Source organism: Amphibalanus amphitrite, unplaced genomic scaffold (genome assembly GCF_019059575.1).
Source record: "Amphibalanus amphitrite isolate SeventyFive unplaced genomic scaffold, NRLGWU_Aamphi_draft 000451F_arrow, whole genome shotgun sequence".
NCBI lineage: Eukaryota > Metazoa > Arthropoda > Thecostraca > Balanomorpha > Balanidae > Amphibalanus > Amphibalanus amphitrite.
In genome coordinates, this window is record NW_024881945.1 from 138,157 (window position 1) to 152,166 (window position 14,010).

Consider the following 14,010-nt stretch of genomic DNA (forward strand, 5'->3'; position numbering starts at 1 on the left):
ACCTCGACGAGCATCAGAAGCCAACTAACAGGCGTGTTCGAAACCGCAGGAGCTGATGATGAACGGGTTTATCGAAACTTGATTGGATGAGCATATCGGTAATAGCGATTTCAGTGTGTGCATTTATTGTTCATAGTGGTGTGAAATGTGGTTGGGGTACGACCGACAACCCGTCGGGGCGAATTTCGCACTGGGGTACTCAAAATTTGAATAATTTAAGACGTTTCCATGAGTTTTGAAGGTATGGATAAGTTCTAAAAATCCGGTTCTCCTTATCTGGGCCATTAACTCCATACGGTCCAAGAAAGCTGGCACACTACCTTTAAACGGTAAGAGGTGAATTGCTAAGTGCTAACTCACATGATGCAAAGGATTGTAACCAAATGGCCGAGATTTAAATACAGATCACTAGCGATAGGGACCACGGAGACATAACCGTCTGCCAGCAATAGGCGAGATCACTTGTCAAGCGCCTACGCAATCGACTTTCCTGTTCAAAATGTAACCAACTATGAACTACGGCCGTGCCAAACCGCACGCGTCCAGCCTCGGCCGGGCAACCGTCCCTGTCAGCACCTCGGGTCAGCAGGTGCCCTCCCGGGGAGGTGCGAGGCCTCGGGTCAGCAGGTGCCCTCCCGGGGAGGTGCGTGGCTCTCCCGGGGAGGTCGAGCTGTGACCCCGCCGGCCGAGCCGCCCGCCCACCCTAATGGCGGCGGCGGGAGGCTCTAGTGCCCGCTGTCGCCGGGTCAGGCCGGACCGGGTCTAATGTCGGCTGATCGACTCAGTACCGAAGACAGTATCGCGAATGATGAGAGCTTATTTAGTGGGAAGCGAAGTTCGTTCTCGGCATATACCGGTGATGGAAAGCATACACCTCTAATGTCTGTCTGAACTTACAGAAGACAGAAGCTGCAATATTACTCGAATCCGGAGCCGGAACCGTCAAAAAGTTGTAAGTAGGAGCTGCTCCGCACCTCTGCTAGTAAATAATAAGCAATAATGCCAGACATAAGGCAAGACAGCCAATATTGAAACTCACATTTTCCTTCCCGAGGAGCATATTTCGTTCAGTAGGCACTCAACCACTCGAAGTTCATGCTGAGTGCTGACAGCATGTGTTTTATGTTAAACCACTCAGTGTGCCGTTTATTGAACGCACGTGAAGGGCCCCTCACATGGTTGTTCGTCTCGTCACTAGATGTCTCTGAGGGTATCAACTCTGAGCAGTACCAAGTCTAAAGGCAATAAGTGAAATCAAGTTACCAGTATCTATGAGAGAAGTGTATTTTATCCGAGCACGATACGGAATTTTACTTCATGAAACATCTTGTTTGTTCGAAAATCATTCACCGAGGAAGAGTCCGATTCTAGTGACCTCACAACAGCGGAAGGGAAGCCTCTCAGTCGAACGGGTCGGTCGGGCGACACCATTGACAGCGAGCCTCGAATGCCTCTCATTTGTCGCCAGCCACACATCCTGTGTACGTTCTGCGCGGATCGCCGGCCTCTCGCGGAGGCCGGGACGTCGCAGCGCGCAGGTCCTGTTGACCGTCTATTAGCCGAGTTCGCCGCCGGTGGCGCGCCGCCATCGTCCCAGTCGCGCCGTCAGCGGCGCGCTAACGAGTCCGTGCGGCCGGTCCGGCGCGCTGCGGCGGAAATGGCGCGCCGCTGCTGCTGACGCCGCCGCGCCGTGACAAACGAGACGACCCCGCGGCGCCGCCGCCGCCCCCGGGGCCACCCCGCCGCCGACACCCCGACGACTCACCGAGCTGGACGGCCGACGTACTTAGCAGCGAGCAGCTGAGTGCATGTTAAATGGATGTGGAAAATGCATGCTTAGCTTCAATATCTTTAAATATTTTCAGTTATATTTTGTTACATTCGGTGAAAAGCTTTTGAAGCGTTGCGGCTTTTCATTTCGGACTCGGGCCGCCTGGGGCGTTATTGTTCCGTCTGCTGCTGCCACCGTCGTCTGGTCTGGTCACTCTCCCTGTTGACAGCGCAGCTACGAAGCTGGACAAGCATGCTGAAAGGCTTCATTTCATCAAGGGCCAGACGGAGGGTGCCGCCGCCGACAGTCCACAGCGCGGAGTCCACGCGGGGAGACCGGCAGACCTGGCCACTGCTCGCAGATATTTCTGCACTGGTCGGGCGTCTGCTCCTAGCACACCACTGAGTACAGGCACACCGTGGACAAAAACACCCATCAGGAACTAAGTGGACCAATTTATATCTGGATGACATCTCTTCCGGGAGTCGCCACAGCGCACCCCTTTGCGGTGGCCCAAAGAGGGCATCGACACGGCGTCCCCGTCGGGCGGTTTTCCGTCCGTCAGCTCCCGTTCGATCACGTCTTCTGGGTGCCGTGGGAGCGGCGGGGGACGCCCCACCCCCCAGTCCGATCGTCTCGGTCCACGGGCCGGCGCCGTGGCCTGCGGTGGCGCGCGGCGGTCGGCCGTCACGTCTCGGGCCGTGACAGGTCGGCCATTAGTGGGACCGCCCCGCGTCCCCGGTCCGGTCCGGCCCGGGGGCCGCTCGTGAGGCGCCGGAAATGAAGCATGTCCGACAGACGGGCGGTGGGCCGTTTTTGCGCTGTCCGCACGCACACCGGAACCCGTTCATGACACTGTTCGGCGCGGCCAGCTGACCCGGCGCCGGTAAAAACGGGGCGCCGGACGGGAGCTGCATGTCACCGCCGGAGCAGCTCCGTGACACGGCGACAGAGGACGTCCGGCCCGCGGCGGCGCAGACACACCGCTCCGGGGCGCATGAACGGAGTGATTACGGTGGGCAGCAGCGGGCATTACATGGTCACCACAGTCGGCAGACAGTGGACACTATATCCATCAGTGCTGAACACGCGAAGTCGCAGCTCGCATAACACTATTTGTCGCATCTCCGTCAAAAATAAATAAAGCATTCCTGTCCAAATCATCCCCAAAGCTGATCTTACGACCAAGACAGCATTACATTGAACGTTTAACAGACATTCAGATGGGAAGATTAGCCAATAACAACAAAACTCTGGCTTTTCTCATCACAACGTCTTCTCCAATACACACACGCTACCTCTCCTTAAAAACTTTATCAGTCACGTTTCCGTCTGGATTATGGTAAACTCTCAATCATTTTTTGTAATCAAAGCCCGATGAGTCTATTTCCCGGCGGGTAATAAGCTCGGAGCCGAGCGTCGAGCGGCGCGAGAGGCGGCGACCGACAAACAGGACGTCGAGATTGATGACTGAGCGCTGACAAAAACCGTCCGCGATGTTCGCCGCCGGCTATTGGGTGCTGCTGGCAGCGCGCAGATAACGCCGACTCCGATAGAGCTCCGACCGGCGCTCAACAGCTATATTTTCGGTACAGCGCCCACCTATACAGACATCTCATACTCACTGAGAGCGGCCACTCATGGGCCGTAGAACAAGACGGATCGGCGCACCCGGTGCTATCACGTGTGGATCGACCGCCCAGTGTCCAGTCCGGCCCTCCCGAGCAGCCGGACAGTCGTCGGCACCCGCCGGCAGACAGGTCCGCTGGCGCGGAAGGACACCCTCTTATTTATTAGGCTCGTTTGCATAGACGTGATAGCGTCCGCGGCGCCGACCGGAGGCGGCGGGGAGGAGCAGCGGGGGTGGAAGGGGAGGGGCACGGCGGTAACGGGGTTGGTGACAGTCACGGATCAATGGCAGTAGGCGGGTTCACTCTCACACTTCCAAAAACAAAACATATGTAATGCAATGTAACCAGTCAATCGCCGCGTTTAGTTTGGTCAACAAGTTTCGGGAAGTTATCAATCAATATGAATTTACCCAGAGAAAGTGATAATGCCGGAAACTTCAGCTGCCGGGATTCCGAAAATGTATTGCACAAAAGTATCGATTCATCATCCAAAATCATGTGCTTAGATATAATTTGGCACGCCAAAGTGTTGCTCATCAGCTTACCTATGGATAGAAATTTGCGCGCACTGGATGCAGGCAATTTCTGTTCCAAAGTCCCATGTTCCTATTATCAGTGAATTTTGTCACGCCATGCTTTCAAAAATAGCAGCAACCATGACTGACCATTGTATGTGATAGTCGTCATATACCCGGTGGTATAGGTTGGCTAACCGAACGCGCAATACTGACTCGGGACTCTGACGTCATAAATTATTGGCACAAAAAGGCAAACTCCCCTCCAACGCAGCCTCTAGCTTTGTTTCCGTTATTAATGAGTGGACAGGACAATCGGAGTTGTTTTTCTACAACTGGAAAAGATCACTTTTATCACTTTAACTACCCACCCATAATGAACACCCATTCCCGTAAAATTGATAGATTGTGCGGTCTCACAGTTTAGCTTTTTCTGGCAGTCTGCGAAACCCTAATTACCTTTTAACTATCGCTTGATAAATTGCGGATGTGTTATTATCTATAGAGCGACCCCAACAGTTATTTTTGCTGTTGTCAAGGTACCCCAGAAAAGCCGGCGATATTTAGTGAGAGTGTGGGAATTGACCGACCGACCGAAGAAGTGGACCGAAGTTCAGAAGCTCATTAGAACAGCATCAGCAATCAGCTTTAACTAGACAAAAAAACAGCAAAAAAAAAACGTTCCAAGAATAACGGAGCATGTATTTAGTTCAGTGTTTAACGCTAGCGTGCTCGAAGGACAGAAGCCAAAATTACGCACCATTGTGTCAGACTTCTCTTGCTTTCATGATGGTGTTCTAAGCGGAAGCTACCGGACCGGTATGCTGAATCACCATTTGCCGTGGTTATCCAGCGAGTTCAGGGAGAGGACAACCTTTCTGGACGACAGTCGGGGCGGCTACGAATAAAGCCTGACGAACGGGCAGCACAGCCAGGTCTTAGCGTCATGCTTCATCTGTTTGTCGGATTAAATGAGACGCTGACTAATAGCCGTCAGATAAATATTTCCGCCCAGGAAATCTCTGTTACTCACGTAACAGCTAGGCCCGAACCGCGCCCGTTTCCGCCACTCTGTCGCACTACGTCACTTTCGGATAAAACCGGCTCGTGTCTGTATAGGTCGACGGAGAAAGCACTGACCAGTGACCATAGATGGTCGACGAAAAGATCAGTAAGCATAAGCAGCCATGCACGATTCTAGTGAATGGGACTGTCTGCAACCACACGATCGAGGGTCGACCGACAGATCAGTGAGCGACCAGCAACGGTTGACGAACAGAACAGCGAATAGAATAAGAACAGAAAACAACGGCAGAAGACAAGCAGCGAACATCAATGGTCGAGAGACAGGACAGTCGGCGACCGGGAAGAGTCGACAAATAGGACATCGACCATCGCGAACCGACTTACAGGACAGCCAGCGACCATCGCGGACCGACTTACAGGACAGCCAGCGACCATCGCGGACCGACTTACAGGACAGCCAGCGACCATCGGGGACCGACTTACAGGACAGCCAGCGACCATCGGGGACCGACTTACCGAGGGAGGAAGACAGCCATTCCGTTGACGAGCGCCACCGTAATCGATCTTGATGGCTGACGAATTGCCGAAGCACTTACCGTGATATCCGCACTAACGGTCGTCGGCGGCGCCCCCTGGATACAGGCCGGGCCGACCCCCGTCGATAGAGACGGAGCGCCAACAGCGGTGATCCAATCGGATGTGACAATATGCGATTGCTCCCTCGTGAAGAGCCCCGAAGACGAACAATCTTGTAGATACACTGCATTGTAGTTTGCTGTTGCTGGGAGTTTCGTTTTTGTAGCCTTTTTTCTTTGAATAGGATAGGAACTATCGGAAGATAAGGCTTGTGTAGGACAATTATATACTAGGACAACGACACAAGAGGCAGGAGGTGTCTGGTGATGGCCAAAGACAATGACATTGACCACGATGGCGTAAGATATATCTAATTATCTATGCTAAGGGAGAACTCCAGTTTAGCAGGATGAGAGCTGATAAGCTTACCTTGTGCCGTTGATAGCAGACCTAAAACGAAAAAAGTAATGGCAAACCACATAAAAAATGAAATACCAACGGCATAAAATGAAATTATATGTTCTCACTTTTTAGAATGCACTGGCTTTCCGCCCCCTATATTGTATTCAGATCCTGACCGATGACCGCGGCCATACCGGACCACCCCGGGCGGAGGCCGTCACAGTCGCGACGGTCGCGACTTGGGTCGTACATTCATACATTCACCGTCGTCCAGCGCTTCCTCTGGTCACGTAGCCAGCTAAATCAGTGGCGAGCACCGCGTCCGCATCGATCCCACACCCACCTCCCTATCCGAGTCCGCGGCACTCTGCCCCAATATACTGCCAGACGCCTTATCAAGTTAAACAGAGCGCCGGCCAGTCACGCCAGTAAAACACCTCGTAAAAAAACTTCCCACTTACACCGGGACGCCGGCAGTGGCGGGGCGCCGCGACGAACGGACACCGCCGCGCTGGCGGAGTCTGATAGCTGCTCGATGGAGCCCCGGCCGGGACAGCGCGCACTGCCCAACCCCCTCCTCAGGTCGTCCGCCGGCCACCGCCGCGCCGACCGGCCGGACCTATCAAACGCTATCACCGGCGGCACACTGTCGTTGAGGCTTATCTGGCGCACTGCGCCGCCAGGGGACAGCCGGTGCGGCGATAACGACGCGTCGTCTGACCAGTGCGCCACCGGCGCCGCAGCTGCGCCAAGAACGCAGACGGCGGCTGTGGTAGATGATAGTTGGAGTTGGAGTCCACAGCCCAGGCCCCGAAGGCTGTCAGCCAACTAACAATCCCGCTCCAGATATGTTGCTCGGTTGACTAAAGGAAATTTCTAAAACACTGGACAGTGAAAATCTACCCAGTGCTGTAAATAAAATACCGTTCGGCTATTCACAAGCCTGTAGGTCATATAGATACTGTGCAATTAGCGTTACAAATGGCCTTGGGGCTGATATTATAAATTTCTCGTAATGCAAATTTATCTTTTACCTCATGTAAGTATTTGAGGCATTGAAATAACACCGATTGACATATGAATGTATATCGATAATACGTTGGCACTGACTGACCTGTGAATGATCCCTCGGCCGTGCATATAGGTGAGTGCCGAGACCAGCTGACGGCAGAAGGGTCGGGCGCGGCCCTCAGGGAAGCGCCGCTCGCGCTGAGCCTTGACCAGCGAGCAGAGGTCACCACCGGGAGCGTACTCCATCACCAGGCAGTAGAGGTGACCCGACTGAAGGTCACAGACACACATAGAGGCCATGTCAGGTCAGGGACTCAGGTCATCACCAGGCAGTGGAGGTGACCCGACTGTAGGTCGCACAGACACACAGAGGTCAGGTCAGGTCAGGTCACGTTAGGCAAGGTTACGTCACGTCTGATGCGTACTCCGTCACCAAACAGTATAGAGGTGACTTGATTGCACATTGCACAACATTGACATCACGTTCGAGATGTCAGGTCAAGTCAAGGCAGGTCAGGGGACGAGTCCCAGATTTTGGCGTTGCATGCGATGACAGCACAGCACATGTGGTCAAGCAAACATACAGCATCGGAGCGATCAGTTGGGTTTTTGTGTGCGTTTTGTTGCACAGCATTCAAAACAACATTTTGGAGTGTCATGGTTCACTTTAACTTCAAAAGATCGAGCCTGATAAAAAGTGTTATGGAAATATCTAAATAGCTTGACGGAATGATGGTGATACAACTGCTTCTGTTGAAAAACAAAATAATTGGAAACACCTTACCGCCCAATGGTTATATTCTAGCCCAAAATCAAAGCCCAGCTTCTTGAAACTTTTAGCAAACTTTACCTTTCAGCGCCGAAAACTTAGTCGACAAACTACTCGGCTGGCCGACTGCACCACAACACTTTTCAGCATTTTTTCTTCAACTTCCACTTGATTAATCCGCTTATTTTTGTTCTCCGGCGCACAAACACGCATCAGCAGCGGCAGCCGAGCTCCCGATCGCCTTTTGAGAGATTATAAATGTATCAATCACGCGGCGCGGCTCGCTATGGCCGCCAGCCGCGCTCCAATTCATCTCCATCGGTACGTGCGAGCCGGCGGACCCCGAAGCGGCGCGGCGCTGCGCAACATTCGCCGCCGCGCGCCGCGATTGAATAAAAAAGTTGCGCCGTCGTCTGGCGGAAAACTGTTAAACCTCTCGACGCCGTCACACGCTCCTTTGCGTGCCGGATGAGATGACAAAGTTTGCCAATGAAACGCGGAAGGAATACAAACGGGCCCATATGAGACGGACGGACGGACGGACGGACGGACGGACAGAAAAGCAAGTCACCGCCACCCGTCAGCGGAAACGGCCGACTGGCTGTCTGAGGAGGAACAGCAGCACTACCCGACCAAAACAAGTGCTCTAAAGCATGAACGGCTGCCGTCCCCCGAAACTGACTGTAGGAATCATGACTAGAATTCGTCACGAGTACCAAGGCCTGTGGGAATTATTTCAATTGGCTTTCACCCGTTTATTTCTCTTGCTCTATCTTGCTTCTCCTTTCCCAACGTATTGTTTTCATAAAATAAACGAAATGCTGCTGCTTCTCCGGAAGAGGCACTGTGGGATTGTTAGGCTGTCGGATGACACGACTCGGTCGCTTGAGAGGAACTCTGCGCGGAAAGGAGAGGGGGCCGCCGTACCACAGCTGGCGCTGCGTGACACGGCTGCACACGACACCTCTCCCGCAGCCATTCGTCACCTACACGGCACGGCACTCCCTACCGACAGCAGCCAAAAACATCTGTAAATCCATCCGCGCACCGCTTCTTTTCCACGTGCCTTTTCAATTCCGCGCTTCAAGCCACCTTTTTGCCGGCGACTAGCCGAGCTCCAACCGTAAAGCATATCGGGATAAACGGTTATTGGATCTGTCAAAATGAATGCTGAAACTCATCTATTTGCGTCTAATGCAGACTTTAAACACGAGACTCCCCGATGTTAGAAGAAGCGCGACAACAAAAACAGTCTGGATCAGAGGTGGGTCGGCAAAAACCGGGCCGGGAGCTCTCTGACAAATCGTGTGCCAAGGCGGTGGCGAAGTCCCCTCTCCGACCCTCCGCCACAGACGAGTCACTATTCCCAGAGAATAGACCTCGGAGCGTCGTCAATATCTATGCAGCCATCCAGGGCGGTGATACCCGCAGAGGACAGACATGACTCAGCAGCGATGCAGCTCGCGCCGGGAAAACTCGACAAATGGTGTAATGTTAAACAGAGCAGAGACATAAATGAGAAAAAAAAATCATAAAGCCGGCACAAGCTAACGCCGGCAAGAGCGCTACACGACTGGTAATTACAGGACGTGAATTTCAAAAGCTCTGTGAAGTTGAAGTCAAAATGTGTCGCATACTGTTGAGACACCAGTCCAAATTCCCTTACCACCGAATGCCATCTGACGGTTAGCGACATAGCTTTTCTCAGCGACAAATGCCTCAGAATGGCACCTCCCAGTATGCAGTCTGTTTTAGGACGCCATTGCCAAACGAAGGAAGGCAAACGAAGCATATGGGTCGGCTCTAAACTCGTCTTTAAAACTAATTTAATTGCGATTTCACGAGAACGGGTTCAAAGGATCGCCAAAGAGGCCGCGGTCTATCTCACTTTTACAGGGCATCTCTCCCCCAGATGAACAATTTAGTCATCCATTGTACGGACGTTTAGGAGTGACGTAAAACTCCTGAGGCGCTCGTTTTTGTCGGACCGGTTTACGATCGGCTACCGTGGATAGCCTGATTTGAAAAGAGCGGTTCCCACATGAATTCGTTCAAGGTGCGGTCGTTACTGTTTTTGCCGGTTCCCATTTTGTGCCGGTCGTTCCGCAGAATACGGTCTCCCGTAATAATTAGATGGTTCTGGCTGATGTAGTTATCTACAATGATGATACTGGAGCAACTCGCGAGCACATACAGCCACCTGCATCAGCAGACACATTAATTATAAAATATGCACCAGTTTTTCAGCGCTCAGTATAGGCCTACGGTTCACATGAAAGCATTCAACCGACTCTTGGCTTAAACGCCAAGAAACAATTGAATACGCATGATTAAAACGTGCATTGTGATCATGGAAGTTAGTTTTAGCCGCCCCATCAAATACAGCTGATTAATTTCATGACACAGCAAATGTCTAAAAGGGTAAAAACGCAGATCACGAAAGAAAAACGGGTCCTTTTCCATCTCCAGTCGGCAGTCGGCACAGAGTTCGTGGATCCCAGTCCCTCCGCCCGCTGGCAGAGGGACTTCAGGGAGAGGCTCCAGTCGGAACTGGCCCGCGGCGGCGGCAGAATCAACACGGCTGTGTGCCTGCCGGCCGGCAGTGGCCACGCCGTCCCCCGGCCGATATTGGCACACAGAGTTGCCGGCGGCCGATAGACGATTTACGGCGCCGTATATTTCTCCGTTTGAGGTCCGTTTGACTGGCGCTGCCGGGTCGGCCGCCGCCCACCGTCAGTGCCCCGGCAGAGCGGCCGGCCGCGCGCGCTAAATGAAATACAGTGAGCGGCGGCGGCGACTGGGCCGCGGGCGGCGGCCGTTAATGGGTTCCCGGGCGGCCGGCCGCCACTCCGCTCCTGGCCATTGTCTCCTGGTTATGGATGGCGTCGCACGGATAAAAAGCCGGCTAGCATTAATATCTGGAGACGGAGTGCAATAAAAGACAGCTGCCCGACGGCGGCGGCCGCGCACGAGGAGGAGGGGAGCGGGCCGCACGCAGTTATCACCCGCGGTCAGCCGATAGGGTGAGCGCTGTAAAGTAGCGGGGTGTAGATCACTGCCGCCCAGTCGAGCTCCATCGCCACTCAGTCTCAGAAGCGGCCTCTGAAGAGTGGGTGTCACGCTACACCCACCGGCCAGCCATTACCCACCGGTGGGTACATTTCGTCCAGGGATACCGGTGATTGAAAGGTACTGGACACGCGTTACGACGCGGGGAAAGTCCGAGCCGGTGAGCTGTTTGCCTCTCTCACCATCATCGTCTCGTAGAGTCGGACGATGTTGGGGTGTCGCAGTCGGGAGAGCACCTTCACCTCTCGGCCCAGGTTGCGGCGGACATACTCCTCCTTCACCTTGTCCACGTCGATGATCTTGATCGCCACCTGAAAAAAAGAACAGAAGGCAGACGTGAGTAGGAAGTACACACTCCACAAACATCAGCACGATTAACGGGCGAACCAGATGTTTGTTAGTCCCCACAGCTTCTAATTGGCTTACGTTGCATACAGTAAATAAATGTTCGTTTCAAACGCGTCTTGTGTCTAGCAGCGGCAGCAACTTCGCTTGTACTACGCTTTCACTTTGTTAATGTAAAATGTATCCGACGATCCATTATGGTTGTGATGCAAGTCCCCAAAAGTCTGGCATGCGAGGGCTGGCACACTTATATGCAACATTCTGCATGTGACAGTATTTTCCAAAACTGTTTTCGCGTTGCAGCTGCTGAGTAACTTCCTCATAATCTTGGAAAACGGCATACAAATGCCTAATTAATCGTGTTGAACGGTTTACTTCTCAGCTGAATGGCTAATTAACGGGCGCAAATGGCGTCTGCTTATTTTCAGAAGCCTCATATTGACTCGTTTTATGGCGATCACGAGTGCTTGTGTTTACTTTCAGCTGTATCTCGGCGAGCTTAAATCCATATTTCGCCGGCCCACAACTCTGTTATCGACGCTCGTAAGGGGTGCCGGAAAAAAAGTGAGTGATGATGCGTCCCGGTGATGTTTTCGACGGCCAGTGGCGGCGCAGAACCGGGGTCTTCGTCACAGCGAGGCAACGGCACCCGAGACGGCAGACGGGGACCCGAGAGGCAACTGTGGACGGACAGACTTCCTAAACCAGCGACAGAGGATCGCACCGACACCTCGATATCAGAAGGAGACCGTTACATCCTTCTAGCAATAGGCAAAGGCCGTGTATGAAAAACTTCCGACTAGTGAGCAAATAGACGATTTCAATAAAAAAGCGGAGAAAATTAATGACGAAAGCCCTGACACATGACAGCCAACATCGTCTAGCACGGAACTGAGAGCAAACAGGAGTCTCCCGCAGTCCTTCCGTCAGCCTCTCACCGCCAGCGGGATCCTCCGGGCCGCGAGGAGCATCCACCACCGAGCTGTCCTCGCCGCGTCCTCAGTCAAGCAGGTCGTGATGGATAATGCAGCATTATCTTTCCGGCGAGCTGACGGTAGCGGCGGAACTGAAGCGGCACGAGCATGGACAAAAGAGCCACTCAGTCGGCGACCACAGGCCGTCGGTCCCTCGCTGCAGCGTCTCGGGGACTACGAGTGGACACCGGCCGCGGCCTCTCCTCGGCAGCTTCCAGATTGACAGTCGGGTGGTGATATCATAGAGGCACGGACAGGCTCTGAGGCGAACAGAAGAACTGGTGGGTCCGGCTATGGCAATGATGGCACACATCGTGTTTGCAGGGAGCCAGTGGAAGCTATTTAGCTACATTGTATAATCGACAGAAACCACATCTCAGTAAGACTATTGCCACTAAGATCTTACAGCGCAGCCTTGGTTGATAGCTTTCAGAGTTGTCTGACTGCCCTAGTGGTCCTCGTTCATCCCTGCGCAGCAGCTCCGCAGCGCTGGGCGGCGCCCGGTGCCATCTTCATTAGCCGGCGCGTCTGTTTTTCCCGGGTCAGAGGTGGCCGCGTATGGCTCTGACCCCGACTGACCGCAGTGAATCTCAGCTGAAGGCTGGCTACGCCCAGAACGCGCCGCCGTGCCGAAAGTGGGCCAGTTTGCAGCACGTTTCCAGCGGCCCAAACTGCCGGCGCCGCGGCCACTCTCCGCTCGGAACTGCCCGTGACCGATGGTCAGAGAAAGCTCCCACTGAGCGGGGAAGACGGGAAAACGGCCCGGTCAGCCAGCACCCTGCCCAGGTCCCGGGGTCGCTAAACCCGGGACACATCTCAATCAGCCAATCGGCCAGTCGGCTGTCACCCGTTAGCCGATTGGCTTTGGCAGCTCAGCGCGCCAGTAACAAGTTGTTTTGCTAAAGCTGAAAAATATAGCTCCCCACGGGTGGCAAATTTATAGTCTCCGATACGTCTCAGGATTGAGCGCTTCCAAAATTCCTTGCCGCTCTCGGCCGGCCAGTACATACATAGATCTTCCCGCGACAGCCGGGACGCACGCCCCCCATTGAGAGCAGTCGATTCGGCAACGGCAGGAAAAAACAACATAAGCGATTTTCCTATTTCTGAACGCCAAATCGCCAGGGGAAATGGCCCGCGCGGCCCCAAACAGATGGACTTCATTTGCAGCGTGACGTTAACGGGAGGCGTCTCCGCCTTCGCCAGCCGTTCTGCAGACACAGAGCGAGAGAGGGAAATATCTCCGGCTGTCCTCGGGCGTCTCGCGCGCCGCCCCGGGGAGCGGCACGGCCGGCGCCCACTCGCCGAGACACATCGACTGGCGTCGCTGCAGACTGCCGTCCCGGCGCGCCCCGTAATGGAATCCCGCTCGGTGTCTCGATCCGGCAAACTAGATAGAAAGGATCCCAGGGATGGAGCCGTAACGCACAGCGCGGCGGTGGGATTTCAATGCATTGTTTTGATATACCAACTGAATATAAAAAGTGGGTGATAGAAATGGCAGCCCTCAAGCAACCTCAAGAACCATCTTCAAGAAATAAATGTTAAGTTTCAAGTTCTTTTTCATTAGTTTAGACATACAAATAAATAAAATACACACATTTTTTTTACACACTATGAAAACATATGTATATCCAGTGTCATGAAATTCAAGCATGACGACTAATGCTAAACCTTGACCAATTCATGAAGCACTCCATCTGCTAGCAAGTATAGTGACTAGTGAGGAGTAGAGAGACGGAAAGCTGCGGACCACTGTAGTTATGCTGGGCCCTCGGCGCTCCCGTTAGCGATAGGCACGGATACGTGCCCGTAACCAGACCCAAGATAACCAAATCCCATCCACCTACAGTTGCCACTGCGGCAGTCCGCCAATCTCCCAGTCCGCGGCAGCCCGCTCCAAGCCGGAGCGAGCCGAGAG

General features: G+C 53.6%; 1 protein-coding gene across 2 annotated transcripts in view; it reads right to left on the reverse strand.

Annotated features, from left to right (window-relative positions):
- Positions 1 to 14,010, reverse strand: part of LOC122391724 (serine/threonine-protein kinase MARK2-like) — a 112,414-nt gene that overhangs the window by 30,529 nt on the left and 67,875 nt on the right. For both annotated transcript variants that reach the window (XM_043385926.1, XM_043385927.1), the window contains exons 2-3: positions 10,953 to 11,081; positions 7,036 to 7,202 (exon numbers count right to left, since the gene is read on the reverse strand). In XM_043385926.1, coding sequence (XP_043241861.1) covers positions 7,036 to 7,202; positions 10,953 to 11,081 — 296 coding nt within the window. The remainder of the gene's footprint in view (positions 1 to 7,035; positions 7,203 to 10,952; positions 11,082 to 14,010) is intronic.